The sequence below is a fragment of the Acinonyx jubatus genome, chromosome A1, assembly GCF_027475565.1.
Source record: "Acinonyx jubatus isolate Ajub_Pintada_27869175 chromosome A1, VMU_Ajub_asm_v1.0, whole genome shotgun sequence".
In the NCBI taxonomy this organism is placed as follows: domain Eukaryota; kingdom Metazoa; phylum Chordata; class Mammalia; order Carnivora; family Felidae; genus Acinonyx; species Acinonyx jubatus.
The window spans coordinates 4,219,395-4,245,387 of record NC_069380.1 but is presented as its reverse complement, the minus strand read 5'-3'; the positions used below and the strand labels follow the sequence as shown (position 1 = coordinate 4,245,387).

Genomic DNA, 25,993 nt, shown 5'->3' with positions numbered 1-25,993 from the left:
TATATAAACCCATGGACGCCTGGGTGGCTCAGTGGGTTGGGCCCCTGACTCTTGATTTCGGCTCAGGTCATGATCCCAGGGTCATGGGATCAAGCCCCATGGGGAGCTCTGCACCGAGGAGCCTGCTTAAGACTCTCTTTCTCTCCCTCCGCCCCTCTCCCCTGCTCATTCTCTCTCTCTGTCTCTCTAGAATAAGTAAATAAGGAGCTCCTGGGTGGCTCAGTCGGTGAAGCATCCGACTCTTGCTTTTGGCTCAGGTCATGATCTCGAGGTTCATGAGTTTGAGCCCCACCATCGGGCTCCGTGCTGACAGTGCCGAGCCTGCTTGGGATCCTCTCTCTCCTTCTCTCTCTCCTCCCCTCCCCGCCCCCTCACGCTCTTTCTCTCTCAAAATAAGTAAATACACTTAAAAAAAAATTAAGTAAGTAAATAAATAAAACTCACTTCATTCCCATCACCATCCTGAGACACTTTTATTGTGCCCATTTAACGGGGATAGACCGAGGGACAGGGAGTCTAAGATCACAGAGCCCGTAAACCTCAGAGCCGCGATCTGAGCCCGGCCGTCCAGCTTTGGGGCTCATCCCCTTTGGCTGCGCCCTGTGCAGCCTCCCGCGGGGACACCTCCCCTCCCAGTGGGGAGCCTGAGTCGGCTCAGACCAAGTCCGGGGAGCCAACCGTGTGCCCCTCTTCCCAGCCCCACCTTCGGTGGCCTCGCTTTGGTAACGTGGGATCCGCCACGGAGGGAGCGTCCGCACCCCGGGGGTCAGCCGCGCCACAGACCGGGGCCTCATCGCGAGGGACCGGTTGTCACACGCCTCCCGGCACGTGACTGGCCCCGCGCTGGGCTTCGGTCCCCCCGTGACACTTCCCCTGACTCGACCCCGTCGGGCACGGATGAGCCCAGTTTTCCCCAGGTGCCCGCCCCCCTCGCTTGCAACACGAGCCCTCCGGCGGAAAAGCGCTGTTTTCTCTCTCGCTGTATCCCCAGCGCTTGCGCGGGCAGCAGGCATCAGGCCTTCAGCAGAGAGCTGGGCACACGGCAACGGGTCACCGTGCCGGCTGCGTGTGCGTGTGTGTGTGTGTGTGTGTGTGTGTGTGTGTGTGTGGTGTGTGCGCGCGCTGAAGAGTGTCTCCAGTCCTTCCGCTGTTGCCATCGAGTGTCAGATTTCCTGACCTTTGAGCCTTTTCTTCTTAACTCTTTACATCTCGGCTGCTGCGGTCAAAGGAGGGACGCTCCTCGGTTGTCCCCCTACCCGGCAGGTGGTCAGGACGGCCAGCATCGTTGCCTGGAGGTCACCGGTTTGATAATTGCTCCCGCAGACACCTCCCGCTCTTCTGGAGTCCCGGCTCCCAACCTCGGCATTTTAAGAGGCCTCAAGAATTTCCCAGCAACCCCTGGGAAAGTAGCTTATAACTTTTATGAGGCCCGAGCCTGTGTGGAAAGGGGTACAGGAGAGGCCGGAGGGAGCTCACGTTGCTTATACCGGAGGCCTGGGGCCCGCTTCTCACGGACGCACCAGCTGGAGACTCCGCGGGGTCCGGGCTGAAGCTGCCCTGGGCCTCTGGTGAGAACCGTCCTTCCTCAGGCCTTGAGAATGTCCGTTGTCTCACTCTTCCTGTGTTCAGAACCCTTTACTCGTCTTCGTGATGCCTCGTGATACTCCTGGCCCGTTAGAAAGTGCTTTGGCTCCAAGTTTTAGAAGGTTGTCAGAGGGCAGGGCTGAGTTTTCTGGGTCGGTCCCGGAAGCACTTGGTTTGGGGTGGGGGAGAGAGGGTGCCGGGTGGTGCTCGAGTCTGGGTCCCCAGTCACCATGTCCCTTCCGCGTCCCCATCGTGAGCATTCAGGTGATGGGAGAGGGACCCTGTCCAGTGCCGGAGTGTCCAGTTGTGACTGGGGACCTAGGTGTCCTTCAGCTCGAATGGTTCTGGTGGTTTCTAGGCTGTCATGGCCAGAGGAATACGGAGCCCTGTCCGGGCTCCAGGGACTCTGACATGGAGGCCTCGACCCAAACTACAGCGGCCAAGTAAGCCAAAGTGGCACGCCATTGCATGCTAGGCTTCGAAAGACTCTGGAAACCGGGCGAAAGCACACGGCTGAGGCCTCGGGCCAGATGGGGCTTCCTTTGTCCAAGCCTTACCCCAAATCGTAGCCAGTGGGATAAATGAAAGGGATGAGGACAGGACAGGGCCCCGGGAGGAAGGTGGAGGGCTTCGGACAGCAACACCCTGCTCCCCAGGACCTGTGGGCCGACAGAGACCTGGCCCCACCTGCCGTCCTGCAAGACCTGGGGAGGCCCAGGCCTGCCCTTTGATCCCTCGCTTGTAGAAATGTAGCTTCTGGGGAGGGGAGGTGTGTGTGTTTCTTTAAGTTTATTTATTTATTTTTGGGAGAGAGAGCACTTGCAAGGGGGGTAGGAGCAGAGACACAGAGAGACAGAGAGACAGAGAATCCCAAGCAGGCTCCTGTCAGTGCTCAGTGCGAGCCCCATGTGGGGCTTGAACCCATGAACCGTGAGATCGTGATTTGAGCTGAAGTCACACACTTAACTGACTGAGCCACCCGGGTGCCCCAAGGGATATATAGTCTTTTAAGAAACACAGGTGACTGGGGTGCTTGGGTGGCTCCGTCTGTTGGGGCGTCCAACTCCAGCTCAGGTCATGATCTCCCGGTCCGTGAGTTCGAGCCCCGCGTCGGGCTCCATGCTGGCAGCTCAGAGCCTGGAGCCTGCTTCACATTCTGTGTCTCCCTCTCTCTCTGCCCCTCCCCCACTCATGCTCTGTCTCTCTCTGTCTGTCAATAATAAACATTGTAAAAAGATTAAGAAACACAGGTGATGGCATTATAAATTAATTTAAAAATCAGTGGCTCTCTCATCACCTAAAAGATTTACTGAGATCCCCTGAGTGTAGGAACCCGGTCACTCTTCTCCTGGGGCCTCAAAGGGAGCTGTAAATTTCCAGACTGAGAGCCCGAGAGGCTGGCCGGCCACTGGAGCATTTCATTCAGGGGCAGCACCCCATAAGCATCAAATGCTAACTATTTTTATTTCGATCACTAATTTTATGATTTTTGGTAAAACCAGTTTTTGTGGAATCATTTCTTTCCTCCCAAGCTGCCCCAGCGTTATGTATTTTCTTGAGCCAAATAATTAGTCTCTGACATTTTTTGTTTGTTTGGTCTTTTAGCCACAAGTACATTCATGTTTAAGCGATAGCTCTTGAATTACGCAAGAGAAAAACACCAAAGCGTTTTAAATTTAGTTTCGTAGGTCATGTGATGGGAGCATGGTTTCACATACGATGGAAAAAGATGTATTGCATTTTCAAAAAAGTGTTTCTTAATCTTTATTTTTGAGAGAGAGAGTCCCAAGGCACAAATAGCGTGGGTGCTGATTTGCTCCGTGTGACCTCTGGGAAGCTACCTAACTTCTCTGTGCCCCAGTGCCCTCATCCATGAAATAAGGATGAAAGAGAATACCTGCCTCCCAGAGTCATTCTGAGGACTAAACGTGTTAATGTGAGAAAGCCTTAGAACCCTGGACGGCACAGAGTTAGTACTTCCTAAGTATGAGTGATTGTCTTTTCCATCATGGGTTCAAAGCACTTGGGAAAATTCAGTATGTCGGAGTGAGAGAGACAGCGAGCCCAGTGGCAGAAGGGCTGGAAGAGGGGTTCTGACAGGAAGGCCAAGGCCTTTGAAGGCGCCACCAGAGAGGTACAAGCCCCTGGGACTTTCAGAGAATCAGAGGAGAAATGACTTCTGATTTATAGCTTTTTTTAAGTTTGTGTTTTTATTTTGAGAGACAGAGAACACATATATACACACATGCGAGTGGGGAGGGACAGAGAGAAGGGGGGAGGGGGAATCCCAAGCAGGCTCTGCATTATCAGCACAGAGCCCAACGCCGGGCTCGAACTCATGAACTGTGAGATCACGACTTGAGCCCGAATCAAGAGTTGGACACTTCACCGGCTGAGCCACGCGGGGGCCCCTCTAATTTACAGATTTGAAACCATATGACATCGGGGAGCGGCGACTCAACTTCCAGTTCCCCCGTGTCCTCGTCCCGCTCAAGTTCGCGCCATTCGTTCTGCATGTACGGGTCTAGCCAAGCGCTGGGCCCGTGAGGCTCGGGAAAGGTCCGCTGAAAGCGTGACAGACTGATGTGAGTCATACAGCTGACGAAGGCCCCCGGTCACGGTTACCTGCCTGTGGCCTGCAGTCCGGTGCCCTTGGAGGCCGCTGGGGAGCTGGCTCTTCTGCCAGGGCCCCCCAGGCCGGCAGGCCGCTGACCCGTGGGCGCTGGAAGGCAGGGCTGCCCTCCCACGTGGCTCTCCCCCTCGGCTTCCTGTGACGTCGCGGGCCCTCGGCCGCCCCAGGAGCCTCCCCGCCCTCTCTGCCACACGCTTTGGTCCTTTCTGTCCCCCTCTGCTTTTCGCTCTTCCCTTGGCTTTTTGTGAAAACGCAGGCAGGAAATAGGTCACCAGAAGTTAGGGAAAGGCCAGGCATGGCAGGAGGGCGACCCAGCGAGAGGTGATCTCTATCATGCGGCCTCTCACAGAAGTCAGGGTCTTGGCGAGTGGAGGTGGAACAGGCAGGCTCGTCCTTGAGAAGTTTGCCCTTTGACGGTGTAAACCCTTTGGTTCTCTGGAAAGGCTGGTAGGAAACGCCCAGGGCCTTTCCCACTGAGTACACCCAAGGCTCTTGGGGACCCGTGCCACACGGCCACGCAGACGCTCTGGTGGCTTGTGATACGCTTGGCCTCTGCACGCTCAGAAGAACCGCTTTGGCCAACGGTCCGTGGCCTTCTGCTGCCCCACGGCTGTCTCCACAGCTGTCTGGCTCCCAGCAGCCTGCATGCCTCAGTTAGTTGGCCTTCCTGCCCTCAGCGGGGCCGTCCATGGCCCCGGTGCTTGGCCCTCACTGTTCCCAGTGGCCCCTTGCACAAGCTGTGGGCTTGTCCCTCCGAAACCAGTCCCTCCCACTCGTTGCCCTTTGTGGTTGCTCGCCTTCCAATCCCCTCCATCTCATCTAAATCTCTCTACTGTCTGAGGGCCCTGGATGTGGTCTCCGAGGGCTCAAGGAGCGGTCTCTCCCTTCCTCGGTCCATGACTTCATACCTCAACTATGCGGCTCAGAATGACTTGTGTTTTGCGTGGTTGTTTCGGCTGTATCACGTTACCAGCTCACATATAATTTCTTGGCCTTTTCTCACTCCCCTGAGGTCTCCTTCAGTGTTTGTATTTTCCAAATACTTTATCTCTTTGCCATTAATAACTACGTGTGGGATTCCCGTCCCCCTTAGTGCAAGAGCTTGCATTTTTTCCACATTGGACCGCCTTTCATTTGCTGCCCTTAATTATCACCTCTTGCTACTGGTATCCTATTCTCATCCTTGAGTGGGAGGCTTATTTAGTTTCAGTTAATGGGCCACCCCCTCCCCTGGTCTTCTCACCAGGGAGGCGACGGCAAAGAGAATTAACTTTCTCACGTAGCCGAGGGCGCTCAGCCTTCTCCCACCTCACAGACTGTCACTTACTCAGTGACTCCTCTGGCCGACCAGGGCCCATCATGGCAGTTGATGGAAAGACTCCAGAGATACGACCTGTGATGAAAGCATAAAATAACTGGGACTTCTTCACGGGGAACTAGACCCAACGACCTAAGGGTTCTTGTGGGGGAGGCATTACTCTATTAAGGACAGAGATCAGCTCTATTTTCCGTCTCTTTTACATGATGTCAGTGGGTTAATGCTAGAAGAAGGGGTTGCATTTAGATTCGAGAAAACGCTTTGCGTAGCTAATCGTGAGGCATGGGGTGGAGAAGGGCCAAGAAAGAGCTCTCAAGGGCAGGAGCCGGGGGTGGTAAGAGTCTCCTCCTGCATGATCTTTGAAAATAAAACGGGGATTGTTCTACCCAGAAGGGCTCCAGCCTGGCCCTTGTGAAAGCGGATTCTTAGTACATTAAACTCTATCAACATCTCCTGGCTTTGATTCCAGTCCTTTGGACGTGGTTCTCAGTGATGTTCTTTCCTTCTGTTCTATGTGAACCATTTTTCTCCGTTATCTGTGGGTGTAGGAGCATGCTATAACCTGCAAACGAGCAGGTTCACAATAGGCGTTCTTGACCCTAGAAACTCATTTGATCTCCATGAACCTCATCTCACACTTTGAAAATGGTTTACACGTAAAGGGCCTACATGTGCTGCTCAACTCGGATCTCATACCCCACCTCGAACTGATGGCTTCAGAATCCATCATGTTGGCAGTCAGTAACTCTGGGAGGGGGCTCGGCTGTGGGACCACGTGAACTGGGTCCTACGCTGCTGACGCTTCTTAACCGTGACGCCCAGTGGCCTGCTACCGGTCGTGGTGGGAAAATTGGCAAAAGCAGTGCTTGAAAGAGATTGAGTGGGGGAGCAACGTGGTGGTGGTTTCTGGGGATGATAACGTGATGACAGAAATGAGCCCGAGTCAGTGGTTTTCCCTGAGTCACACTTTTCCCATATTGATATATTTATATTCAGGACTTCGTTACATATAAGGTTCTTTTCAGCTCTCAGTGACTCTACAGGCCTGAGATGGTGAGGCAGAACACCTCACCCCTGCCCAACCAAGGCTCATAGAATTGGGTGGATTTTCATAGAATGGGGTCGATTGGTCAAAATTCTATACTTTCTTTAAAGTGCTAGTTTTCCAGCCTTTTTATAGAAAAAGTTTGAGGAAGAATGAACTAAGGCATCACAAGGGCTGAGAAAGAGCTCAGAATCTAGTGTTCCCTTGGCTATTTTTTGGAGGTTCCCCCAGTTTCCATACCTCCCTTCTAGAACCACCACGGCTCCCCACAGCACAGATCGTCGGAGCCCCTTTGTCAAGCACAGGAAGTAAAGACGAGCCGACTCTTCTCCACAAATGGACATAACCATAGATCCGCAACCAGGGAAAGGAAGTCACCAGTTGGGCTTTCTCAAGAGAACCTGGACCTCAGACCCCAGGGCATGACAAATGCCACCCGGTTCTTCACTTAAAGCCATTGTCAGATGCTTTTGCTGTACTTAGGAAGGCGTTTGGTTTTCTCTGATCAGTTACAGCAGGGTTTCTGAAGGTTTCCTCTTCATTTTCCTCTTCAAGTTACAGTGATTCGAGATGCTTCTAACCCCGTGAAAACAGAGGCAGAGGTGTCCACTACCTGGCACCCTGAACAGGGGGTTACTCAGCTCACAGGACGGGGCTTTCAGACAGCGGGTCCTAGTAGGCCGGGTGGGGATCTTGTAATGAGAGCTGCAGGCAGGGTTGACGCAGGGGAAGGAGAGGCCAGGAGGGGAAGCCATGTTTCGGCTGCTCCCAGGACCCCTGTACTTCACCTGTATCCCTTCTGCCTCCCGTTGTCTCGTCATGCCCCTCACCTTGCCATGCGATGAAAACACTGCAATTCAGGTCCAGGGTGGGGGAACTCAATTCAACATGGGAACATGGGGGCCCTTGTTAAAAAGTGACTGATGGTTTTAAGAGGGCGACTGCAAGCAGAGCACGAAACCGGACGGGGGCCCTTCTGAGCGCGGGTCCCATCGCGTAGGAGCTTAGTTTTTCTTTTTTCTCATCAATCAGGCTACCAGTCAATCCTTGATTGGTACTCTCTCCCTGCCTGTGATTTGGTTTATCAACTTGTGTTTGGTGACTTCCCTGATAGAATAGTTTTGAATTTGAATGTCCAGCTGACCCTTAGCAACATGGGTTTGAACGGCACAGATCTACTCCTATGAGGATTTCTTTCAAGAAATATAGGTACAGGACTGTAGATGTACTTTCTCTCCCTTATGGTTTTCTTCATAACATCGTTTTTGGTTTTTGGGGTTTTGTTCTGCTCTAGGTTACTTTATTTTAAGAATACAGTATATATCAGTAAGGCTTCCGGTCAATGGTAGGCTAAGTTTTGGGGTGTGGTCAAAGTTATACGTGGGTTTTCGACTGCTCAGGGCTGGGAGGCTGGTGCCCCCAACCCCGAGTTTTTCAAAGGTCTATTACAGTCAGATTTATCAATCTTCTCCCTTATGGTTTGTGGGTTTTCTTTTTTATGTCTCATTAAAGAAATCTTTCCCCACCCGAGACCATAATAGATTTTAACCTAAAAGTTTCGAGTTTTGCTTTGAACGTTTAGATCTTTAATTTACATGGGATTTATTTTTGTGCGTGGCACGAGCTAGGTCTCCGACTTTATTTAAAATTCTCCTACAGATAACGGATGGTCCTGGGCGCTCCCCCACCCCCTGTGACCCTCAGTGCTGCCTGTCTTGTGTCATATTCTCACGTCTGGTTTACACTTCTTTCTGGTTTCTGCTGTGCCCACTGCACTGGCATGATTCCCTTCTCTTTACAGTGTCTTCGCTTTATTCGTCTCCAGAAATGTTTAGCTATTGTTGACCCTTAGCTCTTCCAGAAAAAGTTTAGAATCAGCACAATGAAGTTCAATTAAAAAACTGTCAGGATTCTGATGGGACCATCACTGAATTTATTGTGGGAAATGTGTTGAAATCTCCCACTGGAAAGGTCAATTCAATAATTTCACTGTTGGGGCGTCTGGGTGGCTCAGTCGGTTAAGCGTCTGACTCTTGACTCCAGCTCAGGTCATGATCCCAGGGTCACGAGATTGAGTCCTGCGTCCTGCTCTGTGCTGAGAGTGGAGCCTGCTTAAGATTCTCTCTCACTGCTCCTCCACTGCACTCTCTCTCTTTTTCTGTCTCTCAAATTAAAAACAAAACAAAACTATTTTATTTTTAAAAAAATTGTTTAATGTTTCTTTGTTTTTGAGAGACAGAGACAGAGCATGAGTGGGGGAGGGGCCGAGAGAGAGGGAGACACAGGATCCAAAGCTGGCTCCAGGCTCTGAGCCATCAGCACAGATCCCGATGCGGGGCTTGAACTCACGAACCGCGAGATCATGACCTGAGCTGAGGTTGGATGCTTAACCGACTGAGCCACCCAGGCGCCCCCGCCCCCAAAAAAACTATTAAAAAATAATTTCACTGTGTAATTCTGTCCATATTCTATATCTTGTCCGTATTTTATTTGTCCACTTCTATATTTGAGCCTATCCCATTAGGTTTATATGTTGCTATATTTCCTGTTGTTTTTTTCCGATTATACAATGGTCCTCTTTTGTAACTCTAATACATTTATTTTCACGTTAAAGTTCATTTGTTCTTGTATTGATATCGCTTATCCTAGCTTTCTTTGAGCAGTACGTACCTGGGTATTTTTTCCTTCTGCTTGTTCTTCCTTCTTTCGTTACAGGCATGTTTCTTTTAACGAAAAAACCCATAGCTGGATTTTGTTATTTATTCAGTCTGCTAGTCTACACATTTAACTGTCGAGTTTAGACAATTTATGTTAATTGTGGTCACTGAGATATTAACAGTGTTATTTTGTGCTTTCTACTTGCCGTCTTTTTTCTTTTCTCTCCTTCCTGCCTTCTCTTGGGTTTTTCAAAAGAAAAATTTTTGCAGTCTTCTTCATGCCAATTTTTTTCCCACTAGTGGTTTGGAAGTTATGTAATCTGTTCCTTTTTTTTTTTTTAAGTGGGTTACACTTACATTTAAAAAATACATATTTGCCTTAGAGTCTAGTGTGAATATCTTTAACCTTCTAAAAACATGGAGATCTTCTGAAAACAAACAGCTTTAACCCTGATTCCTTTTCCCATCCTTCATGTTATTACCATTGTGAATTTTAGTTCTACTTCTCTTTCTTTATTCAAAAGCTTTACTGGGGTATAATTGACAAGAATAATATTGACATATAAAGTATAACATTTTATATATTTTAATACATTTACACACTTCCCAAAATGAAGAGGAAAAAAACATCCATTTTGTTTTCAATCCCCCTTCTCAACCATAGTTATCATTTTTATCTTATAACAGATTTATCCAGATATTTATTTTTATTATTTTTTTGTTTGGCCACCATTTTTCTTTCTTTTTCTTTCCTTTTTTTTCTCTTCTCTTTTCTTTTTTTTCTTTTCTTTTCTCCCTTCCCTCCCCTCCCCTCCCCTCCCCTCCCCTCCCCTCCCCTTCTCCTTTTAAAGTAACCTCTATACCCAATGTGGGGCTTGAACTCACAATCCTGAGATCAAGAGCCTCATGGTCTACTGACTGAGCCAGCCAGGCACCCCTTTTTTCTTCTTGAATAAAAAATTTTGGCTCCTCAGTGAGGCTCCATTAGTGGGTAAATTCTCTGTTTTGTCTTAAGATGTCATTATTTTAGCTTTGCATTTAAACAAGATTTTAATCTGCACATGGAATTGAGGGTTTTCCTCAGCATTTTGAAAATACCTTTCCAAAGCCCATGACCTCTATGCTCCGGGCTCAGGCTGCTGCCGTGCCTTTGTGGCCAGCCGTCTTTCCTCTCTGGTGGCTTTAAAGATGTTCTCTGTCTTTTGCAGTATACAGGCTCACACTCACGGTTTTACTCACAGCAATTTTCATTGCTGATAAATGATAAGATGCGTAGGGCCCGGAGCAAATAACTTTTGTGGGTCCTAGTCCCTAGAAACCATTTGTGTCAACAAAATCGTATGTCAGCGTCATTCTGGCAGCTCAGTCACGTGTGATCCTCAGAAAGATACACTGCTTTGACAAATGGGAGGGATCCCACTCACGAGGCTGCCACCGTGGCTCCAGGATCTGGCCCTGGGGACCCCAGGACAATCCACAGGGACAAGACCTGAGGTCTGCTGGAACATCTGGTTGACCCCCTAAACCAGATAGTCAGAGAGTGCCTCACAGGGTACGGATGGCCTTGTTCCAGGCTCTGGGCACCTGTGTGAACACTGCCAGCCCTGCTCAGACCTTGCCTTTGGAGGGGAACATAGAAAACCTCAAGGAAGGCACTTCACAGCACGGATGCTCCCTGAGGTGCAGGACCCACGGCCGGGCACCTGCTCGCCTGGGTCTAAGGCTGGAACTGTAGATATATCAGGTGGTTCTGGAAAATGGTCTCTGAACATTTTCTTTCCCTCCTCCTCTATGTTCGCTCTTTCTGGAACTCCTAATTAGCTATATGGGAGGCTTTCTGATTTTATTTTTCATGCATTCTATTGTAGGTCTCTTCCATTTCCTCACATCTACTTTCCAGTCCCCTAATTTTCTTTTCTTTTCTTTTAGTTTTTTAATGTTTATTTATTTTTTGAGAGAAAGAGACAGAGTGTGAGTGAGAGAGGGGCAGAGAGAAAGGGAGACACAGAATCCAAAGCAGGTTCCAGGCTCCGAGCCGTCAGCACAGAGCCCGATGTGGGGCTCGAACTCACAAACCACGAGATCGCAGCCTGAGCTGAAGTCTAACTGCCACGCCTAACGTGGCTCCACTCCACCTCCCACTGTTCCTGCTCCTTCCTGGAGAGTGTCCCCAAGGCCATTCATGTTGTGACAAGGGTCTTTGGAGACAACATGCTGTGGCTGAGTGGGTGCTTCCTCTCCTACCAGCTATGTGGTTTTAGAAGGGGGGTAGGCTTTAGGCCTCAGTCTTCCCAGCTGTAAAATGAGCAGATTGGATGAGTAGTCCTCGGACTCCTGTTTTGTTAGAATCACCTGGAGGCTTGTCCCAACTTCTTGGGACCCATTTTGGGAGTCAGACGGTTTGGGCTGAGCCCCTGGGAGTCCTGATAGTGGTAATAGACTAAGGTTTTACAAATTGTGCTCGTGGGGTGCCTGGGTGGCTCAATTGATTAAGCATCGGACTTCGGCTCAGGTCAAGATCTCCCCGTTTGTGAGTTCGAGCCCTGCTTCGGGCTCTGTGCTGACAGTTCAGAGCCCAGCGCCTGCTTCGGATTCTGTGCCCCCCCCCCCTTTTCTGCCCCTCCCCTGCTCATGCTCTGTATCTCTCCCTCTCTCAAAAATAAATAAACCCTTTAGGGGTTTAAACCCTTAGGGGTTAAAAAATTAACAAAATTTTAAAAAACTGTGCTTGCAATCCTGTCTCTCTCTCCCTTTCTTTCCCTCCGCAGCTTGTCCTCTCTCAATCTCTCTCTCTCCCCCCCCACAAAATAAATAAAAACTTAAAAAAATTGCTGTGGTACAATATTTATAAAATAAAACTGACCATCTTATCCATTCATGAGTGGACAATTAGCGGCATTAAATACACCCACGATGTCATATACCCATCAGCACCGTCTACGCCCAAAACTCTCCTGTCTTCTCCAGCAGAAACTCTGTGCTCTACTTTACTTGTGTCTCTGTGGATTTGCCCAGTCTGGGTCTGCTTCATATCGATGGAACCATATGAAATTTATCCTTTATCTCACTGAGCATGGGGTCTTCCAGCTTCATCCGTATTGTACATGACTGAACGATATTCCACAGGATGTATTTGCCACATCTTGCTTGCCCATTTATCTGTGGATGGATAGATATTTTTGAGAGAGGAAAAGGGGGCTAGATGACCTCCCAGAGACCCGTGGCAGCTCCTGCGTTCTGTGGTCTACAAACTTTTTCTGGGGGGTGTGTCCGCTCCAACAGCAGCCAGAAGTAATGTGGCAGCGGGAGGCCGTGGGGGTGGTCACAGCCAGGTCCTGCTACTTCCCTGAGATGACGTGGAGGGAGGAGGGCATGCTGGGGCTCGAACTGGACACTTGCCACCCATGGGGACATGACGGGTATGGAAGTGAGCTCGGGGGGAGACGGCAGGGACAGCTGGGTGACGTCACAGCTCTCCCCACCCCGGCGCACGCGTGGCACGTTAGAGTCTCCGTAAGCCAAGATCTCAGATCGCAGAACCCGAGGGCCTGAAGGAGCTTATGAAATCAGATCCATTTATTTACAGAATAAGACAAATGAGGTCCAGAGAAGGGATGTGCCCAGGGTGGCGAAACTCAGGATCTGGTCTCTTTGTTTTCGTCTTTGTGTCAATTTTCATCAAGCCACTGACTCTGTTCTTGGACATTTGGACTATATAGCCTTTGGGGGACCTGGAAGATAGTGATAATAATAATAATAATAATAATAGATGAATATTAACTCTGGGCTTTTGTGCATTAAGCTCGTAGTTAATTCTCATGACTCTACGGTGAGGTAGGGACAATTATTGTCTCCTTTTGGTAATGGAGGAACCTGGTGCTTGGGGACCAGGTAACACTCAACAGCTGTTGAGTGTGGGGGTAGGATTCTTTTCAGTCTGACTTCAGAGCCCAGGCTTTTAACCACACATTGTATTGCCTGTAAATCTATCCCTTCTTCCGGGGAAAAAGCCCCATGAGTCTGTTAGGTCACTGCCTCGTCCCCAAATATGAGCCGCGACATGTTGTCTAGTCTGATGCTGAACCGAAGGTCAGAGTAAATACGTCAGAAGTCAGGGGGACGTCGCAGGAAACCAGCAACTGTATAAAACACACAGATGCTTGACCCCATTTATCATTTGTTCAACAAACATTTAAGCATTTACTATGTGCCCATGATACTCCAGACTTGGGATTTAATGATGAATGAGAAAGACAATGTTCTTCCCTATTTGGGACTTGATCATTATATTGGGAAGCAGATGATGAAAAAAATCAGTAAATGTTGTACATTAATAAACGCTGAGCATCAGGAGGGAAGTAAATTAGGGGTGTGTGTGTGTGTGTGTAATGAGGGTATATGCATTTTAGATGAGAGTGATCAGGGAAAAGTTCTTGCGGGGGAGTGCACCTGAGGTGAGTCCTCGGATAAGTCTAAATCAGCCATCAAAATTCAAGGGAAGAACCGTGCAAATGCCCAGGTGTAGAAAAGAAGGGAGCCAGTGGGAGAGTAGCGTGAGATGATTGAGGGGTGGGCAAGGATTGGATCAGAAAGGGCCTTGAAGGCCGGGATAAAGCATTTGTAATTTATTCTAAGGGCTGTAGGGCTTTCAGGCATCTGCGAGTCATTCATTTGTGAAGTAAATGTACTTATTTATTTAATCCATATACAATAAATGCATATTTATGAAAAAGATATTAAAATTGTACTTAATTAACATTTATAGTTAATTTTGTAATTAAGAAGTAATCCATCAATTACTGTCTATCTGTAACTATTGGTGTAATATTTATTATAATATTTATTATTTTATTAATAATTATTTAAATTGACAAAAATTAAAAATAAATATGCATCATAGTAAATGGGTACATAAACACCCATCTTGTGCCAAACACTATTCTAGGCTAGAACTGTAGAACTGGAAAGACAAAATTCCGTGCTGGCAGCCTAGTGAGAAGAAAGATAATTCACGCAAGCGATCATGAAGTAATATAACAATTGCTAAAATCAGGGCAGAACAACGGAATCCTTAGGGGAAAATATGTTAAAGTGTGCAAGGAGCTTAGGGACATTACCAGGGATGCGCTAATGGTTTGAGACTGAAGTCTGAACTCCCCAGGAGACCAGGAGGCACGACCTTGCTGGAGTGCCGTGCAAAGGTCCGAGAGCAGACCCGGCGTGTTGGGAGCTCAGCCGCCTCAGTGAGCCCAGAGCTGAGACCCTGGGGCGTGGGGTGGAGGGAGAGACTGAGATGCACAGGAGACTGAGGGACATGAAGCTGAGCTGGTGACCTGAGGCCAGGTCCTGAAGAGCCTTGGCTGTCCTGCTGAGGAGTCAGGACTTGGCATTGTGAGGCTGGGGAGGCACGGGAGGGTCGGGGAAGGAGGGATGTAATCATAGCATAGTCGTTAGCAAGCCATGGGCAGCGGTGGTGTGGTTCCCCAGTTCGGTCTCCTGCCCGAAAAGAGAGAAGTTAGGGTGGAGTCCAGCCTGGACGAGGAGGAAGATCGGTGGATTTGGAGCCAGGAGACCAAGGATGAAGTTGAGATTCTCTGGGTCCGTGTATCTCCATGTGCACACCGAAGAGGTGAATCGTCTTGTGTTTAGAGCAGCGCCAGTTTCCCAGCCCAGGTGTCGCTCGCTCTCTCTCCCTCCCTGGGCAGCCTCCTCAGAGCTCTGGATCTGGGGACCCACAGACCACCATGCCGAACCGCCAGTCCAGACAGTTGCTAAGGTTCCTTCCGGCTCTATGTTAGGGCTATAAGGCAAAGCAAGGAGCCTCGCTTGGGCTCTGCTGTTTCAATCTTATGCCTTCATTCTGCACAAGCATGCTCATGAAACGTGGAATCTCTTCTCATTGCACTTGAGTGTGGAAAGTTGCTTGTTAAGCATTGTGTGGCAGAAAGATCATGGCTTACAGAGTCAGAAGTCCAGGGTTCAAATCCCAGCCCTACCACTTGCTGGCTGAAAACTCTTTTTTTTTTTTTTTAAACGTGTTTTCTACCAATTTCTACTGTTTCCTGACTTGAAGCCTGGTTATTTATCTCCTTGAATCTTCATTTGTTCATCTGGAAGATGAAGCTAATGACAGTACTCATGGGAAGATGTGAAAATCCAATGGAATAATGGTGTCAAAGTGCTCAGTAAGAGGCGAGTTGTTTTCAAATGTTACACACTATCGTCAGCGGATCTCCAAGTGAGGAATCTGGTTTTGAGTTTATTCATCACCCTGACAGAAAGATCCAATGTACAAGGTCTAGCTGTCAAGTATTAGGATTTAAAAAAACAAACAAACAAGCCTTGAATATCCAGATAAGTATCATTAACTTCAAAGAGGTCCCTTGGCTGGGCAACTTGTTATTCTGATAATGTTACTGTTACTTAAGACTTCTTTGAAATGTATCTTTTGAAGCTGTCTCCAAAGTTGGCATATCCTTTGTTGTGGTAACTCTTTATTCGTTGGATTGAATTTTGGTGAAAAACTAGTAATTATACCCAGAAAGCTATAGATTGTGAATATAGGGGCACAGCAAGCTAGATAAATACGTTTAAAAATGAGAAATACCTTGGGGATGCCTGGGTGGCTCGGTCGGCTAAAGGTCCAACTCTTGAGTTCGGCTCAGGTCATGATCTCAGTCTTGAGATCAAGCCCTGAGTCTGTTTCCTCACTGGGTGGGGAGTCTGCTTAAGATTTCCTGTCTCTTTCTCTCTCTCTGCCCCTCCCCTGCTCATGTGCACCCACGGCCCACTCTGTCTCAAAAAAGTGAGGAATACCTTGGATGTGCTATGAGCTTGTTTTGTGTGACAGATTCCACTCTACTTACAAAATTTTTTTATTGTGTTTATTTATTTTGAGAGAGACAGAGAGAAAGACAAAGTATGAACAGGAGAGGGGCAGAGAGAGAGAGAGAGAAACTGAAGAGAGAGAATCTAGGCTCTGAGCTATGAGTGCAGAGCCCGGCACGGGGCTCGAACCCACAAGCCGTGAGATCATGACCTGAGCCGAAGCCGGACGCTTAGCCAACTGAGCCACCCAGATGCCTCTCCACTGTACTTTTTCCTGTATGATTTTTCGAAAATTCAGCCTCACGGTCTCCACTAACAAAATCAATCATTTGTTTCGAGAAGCGTTGGAAATCAGCAACTGAATTTGTTGACCTAAGAAATGGCATGCTGCACCTTTAAGTCAGTGAGAGAAACGTCCTGGAGATGCCATTCCTAGGACCCCAAGTCCCCAAGTCCGAGAGCAATGCAGAGCCTGTGTTCAGAATGAAAACAGAGAGCTCCCCCGGGAGGGACTCAGACGGTTATACAGGTGGGGTCGGCTCTTTGGAAGAAGTTTGGCCTGCAGGGACTTCTTGCTTTGGGTCTTGGGGAACAAGTTTCTACTGGAGTCACCGAAACGATACTTGAGAAGCGTAGAAGACGAGGCTCTTGCTCGGACGCTGTCTCTGAGTCACCGAGGACCTCGGGCTCTTTCTGTGCGTCACCCTCTTGCACTCAAGTACTTCCCACTGCCCGGCTGCCAAGGAGACAGGCGAATTCACAGGACCCCGTGGCTCTCGGCCGGTTGAGATCACACACTGTAGACCTTTTTGCATGTCTAATAATACAGGCCAGCCGGGGGCTTTCATGCAAAGGCTCCCCTCAGAGAGAATCGATCTGGCCATTCTTCTAGAATGGGACCGTGGCCTTTGTTTCCCCTGCGCTCCCGGAACTAAGATGTAGTCATCGCATTCGAACCAGCCGGGGCCAGGCCTTTCCCTCAATGTGGGATGCCCACTGCGGTGAGAGGCAGAGTAGAGAGGGGTGGAGGGTGCGGGGTGGGGACCTCAGCCTGCGCTACTGGCGGAACGGAAGGGAAGGAGGAGCACAGAGGAGCTGTGTCTGAAGACAAAGTCGAGAAGTCGCAGTATTTTCTGTATTTTGTGTCTGAGAGACCACTGACTTCTGGGTTCTGTGACTTTTTAAAAAAAATATTTATTTATTTTTGGGGGAGAGAGAGAGAGAGAGAGAGAGAGAGAATCCGAAGCAGGCTCCAGGCTCCGAGCTGTCAGCACAGAGCCTGACGCGGGGCTCGAACCCACGAACTGTGAGATCATGACCTGAGCCCAAGTCGGATGCTCAACCGTCTGAGCCCCCCAGGCGCCCCCTCTGACTTTTCAGAAAGCCTTGAGTCCCCTGAGATTCTACCGGTCTGCCCAACAGAGAACACTTTGCTATGTTTGGTCACCGGTGTCTATTTAGTTGGGGGGATGGAGTGATTGGTTAGTTCTTGCATTAATCTGGGCTTTTCAGAGAAACAGAACCAATAGGGTGCCAGTGTCAGTGTGTGTGTGTGTGTGTGTGTGTGTGTAAAAAGATTTGTTTTAAGGAATTGGCTCAAGAGACTGTGGGGGCTGACAAGTGTGAAATTCACAGGGCAGGCCAGCAGGCGGGAGACTCAGGTCTGAAGGCAGAGAGGAGGCAGCGTTCCCCCCGCCTCAGGGAGCCTCAGTTTATTCTCTTAAAACCTTACCTGATTGGATGAGGCCCACCACAGCATGGGGAGTAAACTGTTTTACTCCGAGTCTACTGATTCCAATCTCATCTAAACACCTTCCCGGCCACATCTGGACTGATGTTGGACCAAAACATCTGGGTCTCAGGATCCAGCCAAGTCGACGCGTAAAATTAGCCACCACACTCCCCGACACAGCGTCTAATTGGGATCTGCTCAGAGAATGACCTGGGATCTTCAGTCGTGGGCAGTTGACCGGTCTATAAGCTGAAAGAGGAAGACATTCTCCACAGAGGCGTCACTTGGAACCTGGCCTTGCGTGGCTTCCTCGTGACACTTCGTTTCAAGAAAGGGCGTCTGCAAAGGCGCCGTGTCAGCAGATTTGACGGCCAAGCTCAGGTATTCCCCTGGCAGATTTATTAAATGTGAGAGTCCTCGCGGGAATGCGAAGTCTCCAGTCAGACAGGACTTGAGTGCAGCCCTGGGCCGCCTCCCCTCGTTTGTTCTGTGCGCTGCTCTGTCATCCAGCCAGGGACTGTCGGGCAAAGGGGGGGAGGCAGCCTCTGCATCTGCTGGAAGGCTGGAGACCAAGAGGTTGGGTCTTGTGCGGAGGGGCGCGAAGGAAAGACGAAAGCAATGATCGAAGGAGGAGAAAATCTTTCACAGTTATGAATTCTCTTTCCTCCCCACATTGGCACCTGCTTCCCAAATCTTGCATTTGAAAAAAGCACCATAAATCCCGCACTCTCTCTCTCTCTCTCGAGATCCGAGGCCGGGCCTTAGCGACATTGGCACGAACCCTCCATTCTACAGAAAGATGCACACTGTTCATCGTGTTATCGCAGCAGCCGCGGCCGGTTAGTTCTGGGTCCCTGGAGAGCACGTGGATGAACTTCGAGGGTGAGGACAGGGCTCGGGGAGGCCCTGGGGTCCTCCGCGCGGCTCCTCTCGACTGGACGCTCGGCCTCCATCTCAAGCTGGTCCCTGTGCGTGGATTTGGGGCTGAAGCATCCACGGTGAGACGGCCACAGCTCTGTCGTGGCAGGCGTGCCCGGAGCCGGGAGCAGACGGGCTGCGGCCACGGACGTGGTGGCACGTCCAGGGCGGGCCGCCGAGCGTTGCCGCCACCCCCAAGCCAGAGGCCAGCCTCCTTCTGGGTTCCCTGGGGGAGGCGATTGGCCACATGGGGAGCACACAGCGAAGCAGCCACGTTTTCTGAGATGTCAGCAGGGGGTGCAGCCAAGTCCCAAATACAGATCCCGGGTGAGCACCGACCCCCTCGAAATCAGAATAGGACCAAGGCGACCTCGATGGCGGGAGAAAAGACCTCAGGCTCAGAGTTTCCTAACCAGGGGCCGACTGTCCACTTCCCGCCCCTTCTTCCAGGTGGCCACGTGCCCTCCGTGCCCAGGGCCATTCAGAATCTGGAAAGGGGTCTACCTCGCCCTGGTTGGGCAACCTCCAAGCTTCTGAAAGACTAGACGTTCCGGAGTCTTCACGTCAGTGTCCCTCATCTGTTTGAAGGCATAAATGCTCTACGGGGTAAAGTTCAAAGCCCAGGGCAGAGAACTCCAGACACTTGTCAAGCTGGCACCCGGGCCTCAGCAGCTCCCCCCTTGCTCCCCCCGCCGCCCTGCACCTCTCTGCACTCCCAGAACAAGCTGGGCCTGTCCACGTGCCAGCACCTTCCACCCATCCCGGCTCCCCGCTGGCCCGCCTCGGTCCTCACCCAGCTTCTGCGCCAGTCCTGACTTTCCCCGACGCCACTGCCCCCTCCCCATGCCTCAGAGGAATGTGCCCTTACGTCTTTACAACAAAGACCTATTTTATAAATACTTCGAAGGTTTGTCTCCCTCACGCTCCCTTGTTTGTGTCACCCCTGGCACTGCGTTTGCAACTCTGTGCTACTGCTTATACACGTGCATACCGAACGAATGGACAGACGGGTGAAGGCAGGAAGGAAGGACTGACCTAGGAAGCAGGGTTTTCTCAGATGGAGGCTTCTGAGAGGAGCTAAATCTGCGTGTGGAACTTCAAGGGAAACGATCGTATCTGATCCGCGCAGGGGGTGATGTGTGCCTGGCTGAGAGGCAGCCTCCCTCCCTAACCTGCTGTTCAAGGATTGCCGTGGACGGTTCCCTACATCTTCTGTTGACTGTAAATAGCCAACCCCGGTGGGGAAAATCCCTCTGCAGAGTCCTGCCGGCTCAGTTCAACACCAAACAAAAGTGACAGAACACAGCTCTGTCTTAAGCAGAAATAGTTAATGCCGTGGGAAATCACGATAAGACAAAATCCTGCCTTTATGGACAAACAATGGAAGCCCGCTTCATAAGACCACCCATGGTCCCAGAGAAAGTGGTTTTGAGAATTCAAGTCTTTCGGAGAGGCTAATGTGAAAGCAGCCATAAATCACACTGATTCAAATGCCTCTGGTGGTTTATCGACAGACCTGACCCTGATCTGCTTGATCCCTACAGGAGACGCCCTGTGACCTTCCTCGGGCTGAAATGTGACATAACCACCATCACGGTGAGCTGTTGACTTCATTCTGTATAATTACATGTCTAGAATCACTTACTAGGTCACACTGAAGTTTCTTAGGTGTTCTAGAAGGTTTGGGGAATTCTCAGTGTTGTTTAGTTTCAACCTGACTGAATGATAAATTTAAGCTGCCTATGCTGAATCCTTTTTAAGAAAATCAGAAAATACCTTCTCAAGTTAAAATGGGACAAATAGACAAAGTCAGAACGACAACCGGCCAGCTGCAGGGAGACCTTCATTATAGTGATGACAGTGAAAATAAGTTGTTTGTGTGGCTACGGGATCCTTCAGACCTCCTGTTAGAACCTCACAAGTTTGAGTTGCTTTTCTCAGAGAGTTGAGGGCACCCACGAGCTCAACCAGTACGCGTGGATACAGAAAACGTCTACATGAGCCAAGGAGCTGGTGGTGTGCGGGTGGCGGTATGGAAGAGGGACAGCAGCTAATGTCCTTCCCTCAGGGAATCTGTAGTGTCGTTTACCACCACGGACTAACCAGTGGAGAGAATATGGCGTCACTTTCAAATAACCTAATTTTTTCCAGGAAGTTTAAAGTCCTCTCTCAAAATCTAATAATAGCTTTAAAAGCTTTACTGAAGGGAAGGAAGGTCAGAAGCTGGGAAGGCAAAACGAAACTCTCACAGTGACCGATGTTGCTCTGTGGGAGTTTAGTCCACTCCTCTGCAGGAAAACAGCCTACTGACCTCTGGAAAGAATGAGTATAAAACTTCTCCTTTATTTTTCCCCTATTTATGTCAGGAAATGAAGGAGGCAAAAGAAGAGATCGTAATAAAATCTTGATGCCAAAGCTTCTCAAATAACTCAGAGCGTTCTTCAGTAGTCTGACATGCCTGAGAAATAGAACCAGGTCACCAGGAAGGATTTCAAATCTCCCTCATGACATTTGAGGGGCCAGGGAGGGAGCGTTACACTGGAAGGATCAGAACTTAGGGAGACCCCCACGCAGAGAGCAAGAGGGGAAAACAAATTTGTATTCCCATCACCATTTTTTTTTTTTTTTACTGGACATGTCAGTATGAATGAATACCAGATAACAATTTTATTCACATATAAAAAAGGGTATTACAAAAGTATTTGTGTAAGAAAATGAAAATTTACAAATTTGTAAATTCCAGTATGCAAAATAGTAATGATGAAATCTAAATTGATTCAAGCTGGCGACCTTCAAGCAATGACAGACTCTTCTTTTTTCTTTTTTTTTTTTTTTTTTTTTACTAGCACAGACAGTAGAGCTTAACCAGATAATAGCAACACGAACACTTTATCTAGAGTACAAAAATCTATACTGGAAAAATATATTCCATATACACAAAATGAGAAAACCCATGCCTTTACATGGTTGTTCCCCAAATCCTCGTCTCATTCTTGTTGGTGGGTTTCTGCACCATTAGACGTCACACCGATTCTCACTCCCAGTCTCATTACCCGATGATGATTTCCCAGCACCCACGTGGGGAATCCATGTAGGTGCTAGAGGGATATTCCGACTGTGGGAAACGCAGACGGGATTTTCCTCTCAAGTGTTTACCCAAAGTATAGAAGAATCTAGCATTATTGTATGTTTCTGTAGTCACTGGTGGTCAAGTGTCTTCATCTTGATAAAATAACCCAGGATTTTCCGAATGCAGCATCAGATGAAATTGACGTTTAACCCTTAGTATTTCCCTACTGATCAAAAGTGATGTTTCAGGGTTTGGGGGCCACAGTCTCATTCCCATCGATCCAGCCTTCTCTCCAGCAACTATACGTCTTTGAAGTCGAGGAGGGTTTCTACATGTGGAAAATATATTCAGGTCACCAGAAGGAGCACAACCCTGGCCTACTTTGATCATCCCTCTGTCAAAACAGAACGATCAGATTGCAAACAATGGCACACACATGCGAATTACAGGGAAACCACTCAAGGAAACTCCAGTGTGCATTTTCATGGACATCTTGTGGTCAAATCCTAAATATTGTGCATAACTTTCCTGAAGCAACTCTCATCAGAGCTGGTGAGTTAATCAAAGTTGAAAAACCATTGGTTCATGCTACAAAAAAAAAAAAAAAAAAAAAAAGGAGAAGAGGAAAAGCCAATCAGTTATGGCTAGGTATTAAGCAGACGCAGAAGGCTATGGGTTACCCTGAGACGACTCCAATTTCCTATTTTGGATAAAGGAACCAAGGTCACGAGAATCCACACACATTTGAACCTAAAACTGCAGCTAGGTAACCTAGCCCAGCCACAAGGAAGAGGACTCATTAGATTTTCCTAAATACCCTGCAAAGAGTGGAAACACAGTTTCAAGAAGTGAGAAGATAAGTATGTCCTAAGATTTTTTTTTTTTTTTAATGCAGTTTAAACGTTAGGTAAAAGACACTGCTTTGGTTGGGGCAGTTGTGAAACAGAAGAATTTTAGTGCACTCAAACACAATGCTGTTCTGTTTCTCTTTTAAGTGCAAGTGTGACAGAGCCAACGGTAATCAGTGAAAAGACAAAGGCCAGAGCTGATCATGCAGGTTCAAGTAGGAAACAAATCAATCCTCTTCTGGTAATTCCTCCCCAGGGCACAAAGAGTAACAGCAAACGAGCCATCCCCTGGTTCGTGACTGAACTGGGTTCATGTCTATCTTAGCTGTAGAGAGAATTCTGGTGTGTAACTACCAAGCAGGTGAGGGATGGGGTGCCAGAATGAAGCACTTACACCCAGCCTCAGTGGCTGAGATAGGAGATCACGGTGGGAACGAAATGTACACGGTCGGAGGGAGCACCGTCGTACTTGGCCAGACTGCCTAAGGGGAATCACCAACTGTTCACCTATATGCCATCTACAAATTGTGCTTTTTCTTTTTGTTCTACTAGGTAGTGCAGTCTCACGGGACTACCCGCACGGTGTTCCATCTTGGCGGCAGGGGAACCTGACATGTGGTTTCTAAAGCCCTTCGTGTCAGATAGGATGCGAAACAAGCAAACACAAAACCACAACCCAACTCACAGATGCGGAGAACAGACTGGTGGTTGTCAGAGGCAGGACACTGGCGGGTGAGGAGGATGGGAAGGGAAAAAAAAGAACATTATCTTTACAAATACCACTTCTGTGTAAAGGACAGCTTCTGCATCTTTTGAGCCCAGTCACAGGGACAGAAGTAACAAATGCTTCCGATCGACTGATTTCCGCAGAAGTATGTTAATCAGTGCACACAAGTCTCTAGGATAGATGTGCTCAGTGGTTTGCAAGGCGGGTAATCAGTGAAAAGACCACGTTCCCAGCCCGGGCCCTCTCGATACTGGGTCTAGCAGGGCTCCTGAGACCAGTGGCCGAGGTTACTCGTGTCGACTCCAGCAAAGACTTGCTCTCCTCTGATTCCTAGTCGGGCCAGTTCACTTCACCTAACAGACCCATGATGTAGGCAAGTGGCGTGCAAGTCCGTTCTTACCTCCTAAACTAATCAGACGACGGAAACGTGAGCTTCCTCAAATACACGCGCTCAGTTTGGAACCACTCTCCATAAAAACTAAGGAAACCAATCCGACGTTGACTTTTAACAGGATCAGCGGCTATATGAAATTATTTCTGGAGAGCAAACGTCAGCGAAAACTTACACCCTGGGTCTTCAGTCTGGTAAGACCACATTCGCCATGCAAATACGCATGAATGCACTTCTGTTTCTTGTTACATGCTCATAATCTCGTAGGCTGCAAACTCAACCCATCAGTCTTTGAAGTCTCGCTTGTGGCATAGAAGCTTCTTGTTCAGGAAAGATGCAAAGTATCGTGAGTGCCTGGAGTCTTTGCTTGTTATTCCTTGACGTTTCAGCTTACAGCTGGTCTGGCTCAGAAGCAACTGGTTGAAAGGCTTAAAACGCCATCAGTTTGGTTCAGATTTATTTTCTTTCCCCCCAGAAGCCATGCAAGGTCCAGACAGTGCTCAGTCCATAAGCCCAAGCGGAGGAGTAAGTGCCTGCTGGGTTCCATCCGTATTCTTCTCCTGCAGAAAGAAGCAAGTCCTTTAAGCTTCCCAAAACAGCAACAGAAGGAGAGCTTGAAAAACAACGTCACAAACGAAAGCTGCTAAACTGGAATCATTCAAAATTATTGTACGTGACTTTTAACTAGGAGTACACATGAACTTAATAACATATAGACAAGCAGCTCATTCATGGTGTCTGAATATCCGGGTATCCACGTATTCTGAGAATAAAGATTTTATAACAACTCACAGCCCCTCAGCATTTGCAAACAACACTGCAGAGGCGATCATGTGACCCACAGCCAACAACATGTATTAACACGTGATTCTTTGGCTGATTTCCAACCCCATTCAAATATTTAAGGTTTGTTTCTGTGTTGTGTTCTTGTAAAGCATTTGTAGGTAAAGATGTTAGGATCTGTTAGTCCCTTCTTTAAAAGAACAAAGATGATTAGTGAATAGTGACATTCTTATTCTTTGCATTTAAAACTTCTGCTAAACCACTGGAGAAAGTTTAGAGATGGTTTAGAAAGGATTCCTCTTCTAATGATCTTCCTGGAAGGCTCACACTCTTTCCAGGGTAGATATCCTCAGCAAAGTGGCACCCTTAGATCTGTCCCTTATCACAGAAGGGCAGCGACCTGACTTCTGGAGGGATCGGCCAACTGCACTTTACTGCAGTGGATAAAACCTTCCTTTTATGCTGTAACCTTTCATTCACTTATTTACCACTATTTTGGCATTGGTGACCTATCGGGTACGTTTACAGGAGAACATTTTTTCCCCTGAGTTGAAGGACAGTACCTACATATAGAAACTTCTGAAAGAACTCTTAATAATATGAGATCGTTTCATCAAATATATCTATCAGTCAATATGACAGTAAGAACCACATTAACACTATTGTGGGAGACAAATGTTAGTCATTTTGCCAATACGGAAAAAAAAAAAAAGTTTAAAAGATTGAGCAGCCAGATCGTAGGTCATATCTTTTTTTTTTTTTTAACCACTCCTCCTATTATTTTATGTTGACATTTCCAATGACGGCTAAAAACATCACCCCCAAAAAAGCTTTTCCTGTAGGTAAACAGCCTGGCCTCATGCCCCTAAGTATCCTAGCAACTGATGTCCCAAATATCTTAGTCTGTTCCTCTTCTGGGGAGGTGTGTTTGGGAAAATTTGATTAGAATTGAGTCATTCAGACTCAAGAAGGTTCTCACACCTATTTACTTTATCCTGCACCGTAACTATCATCATCAGATTCTGGGTGGTCTTAAACCAGCCACAAGAAAGCTACTGTGTAAAAGTACAGTTTTTGGAAACAAATGCATCATTGCCTTAGCAATCTGAGCCTCACACCAAGCAAAGACAAAAGTGCCACTGTGCATTCTGTGGTATAGACGTGTATCCAATGGTCACGCCGCACGTCTTAACTTCCACAATGTTAAGTGTCAATTACATCTCAATACAGCTGAAGCAAAGGGGAGGATTGAGGCTAAAAAGCTGAAAATATGAGTGAATTCCTAGATAAGAATTTCAAGTTCCATTGAAAAGATATAGAAATAAGTCACTAAAAGGGGGGAGGCTATAATGGCTACAGCTGTCCTTACGTGTTTTCCAAACAGGAATGCCGCGCTTTGCTGGATTACAAATGAGCCCATGGGCTCAAGGTGTTCAGTCAAGCGGACTAAACACAAACTC

The 25,993-nt window shown here is 48.3% G+C and overlaps 1 protein-coding gene across 8 annotated transcripts in view; it reads right to left on the bottom strand.

The window, feature by feature from the left end:
• Window positions 1-21,356: 21,356 nt before the first annotated feature.
• TNFRSF19 (TNF receptor superfamily member 19) overlaps window positions 21,357-25,993 on the bottom strand; it is a 92,481-nt gene continuing 87,844 nt past the window's right edge. For all 8 annotated transcript variants that reach the window (XM_053207991.1, XM_053208067.1, XM_053208003.1 and 5 more), the window contains one exon: window positions 21,357-24,310. In XM_053207991.1, the coding sequence (XP_053063966.1) occupies window positions 24,251-24,310 (60 nt within the window). In that variant the 3' untranslated portion in view covers window positions 21,357-24,250. The remainder of the gene's footprint in view (window positions 24,311-25,993) is intronic.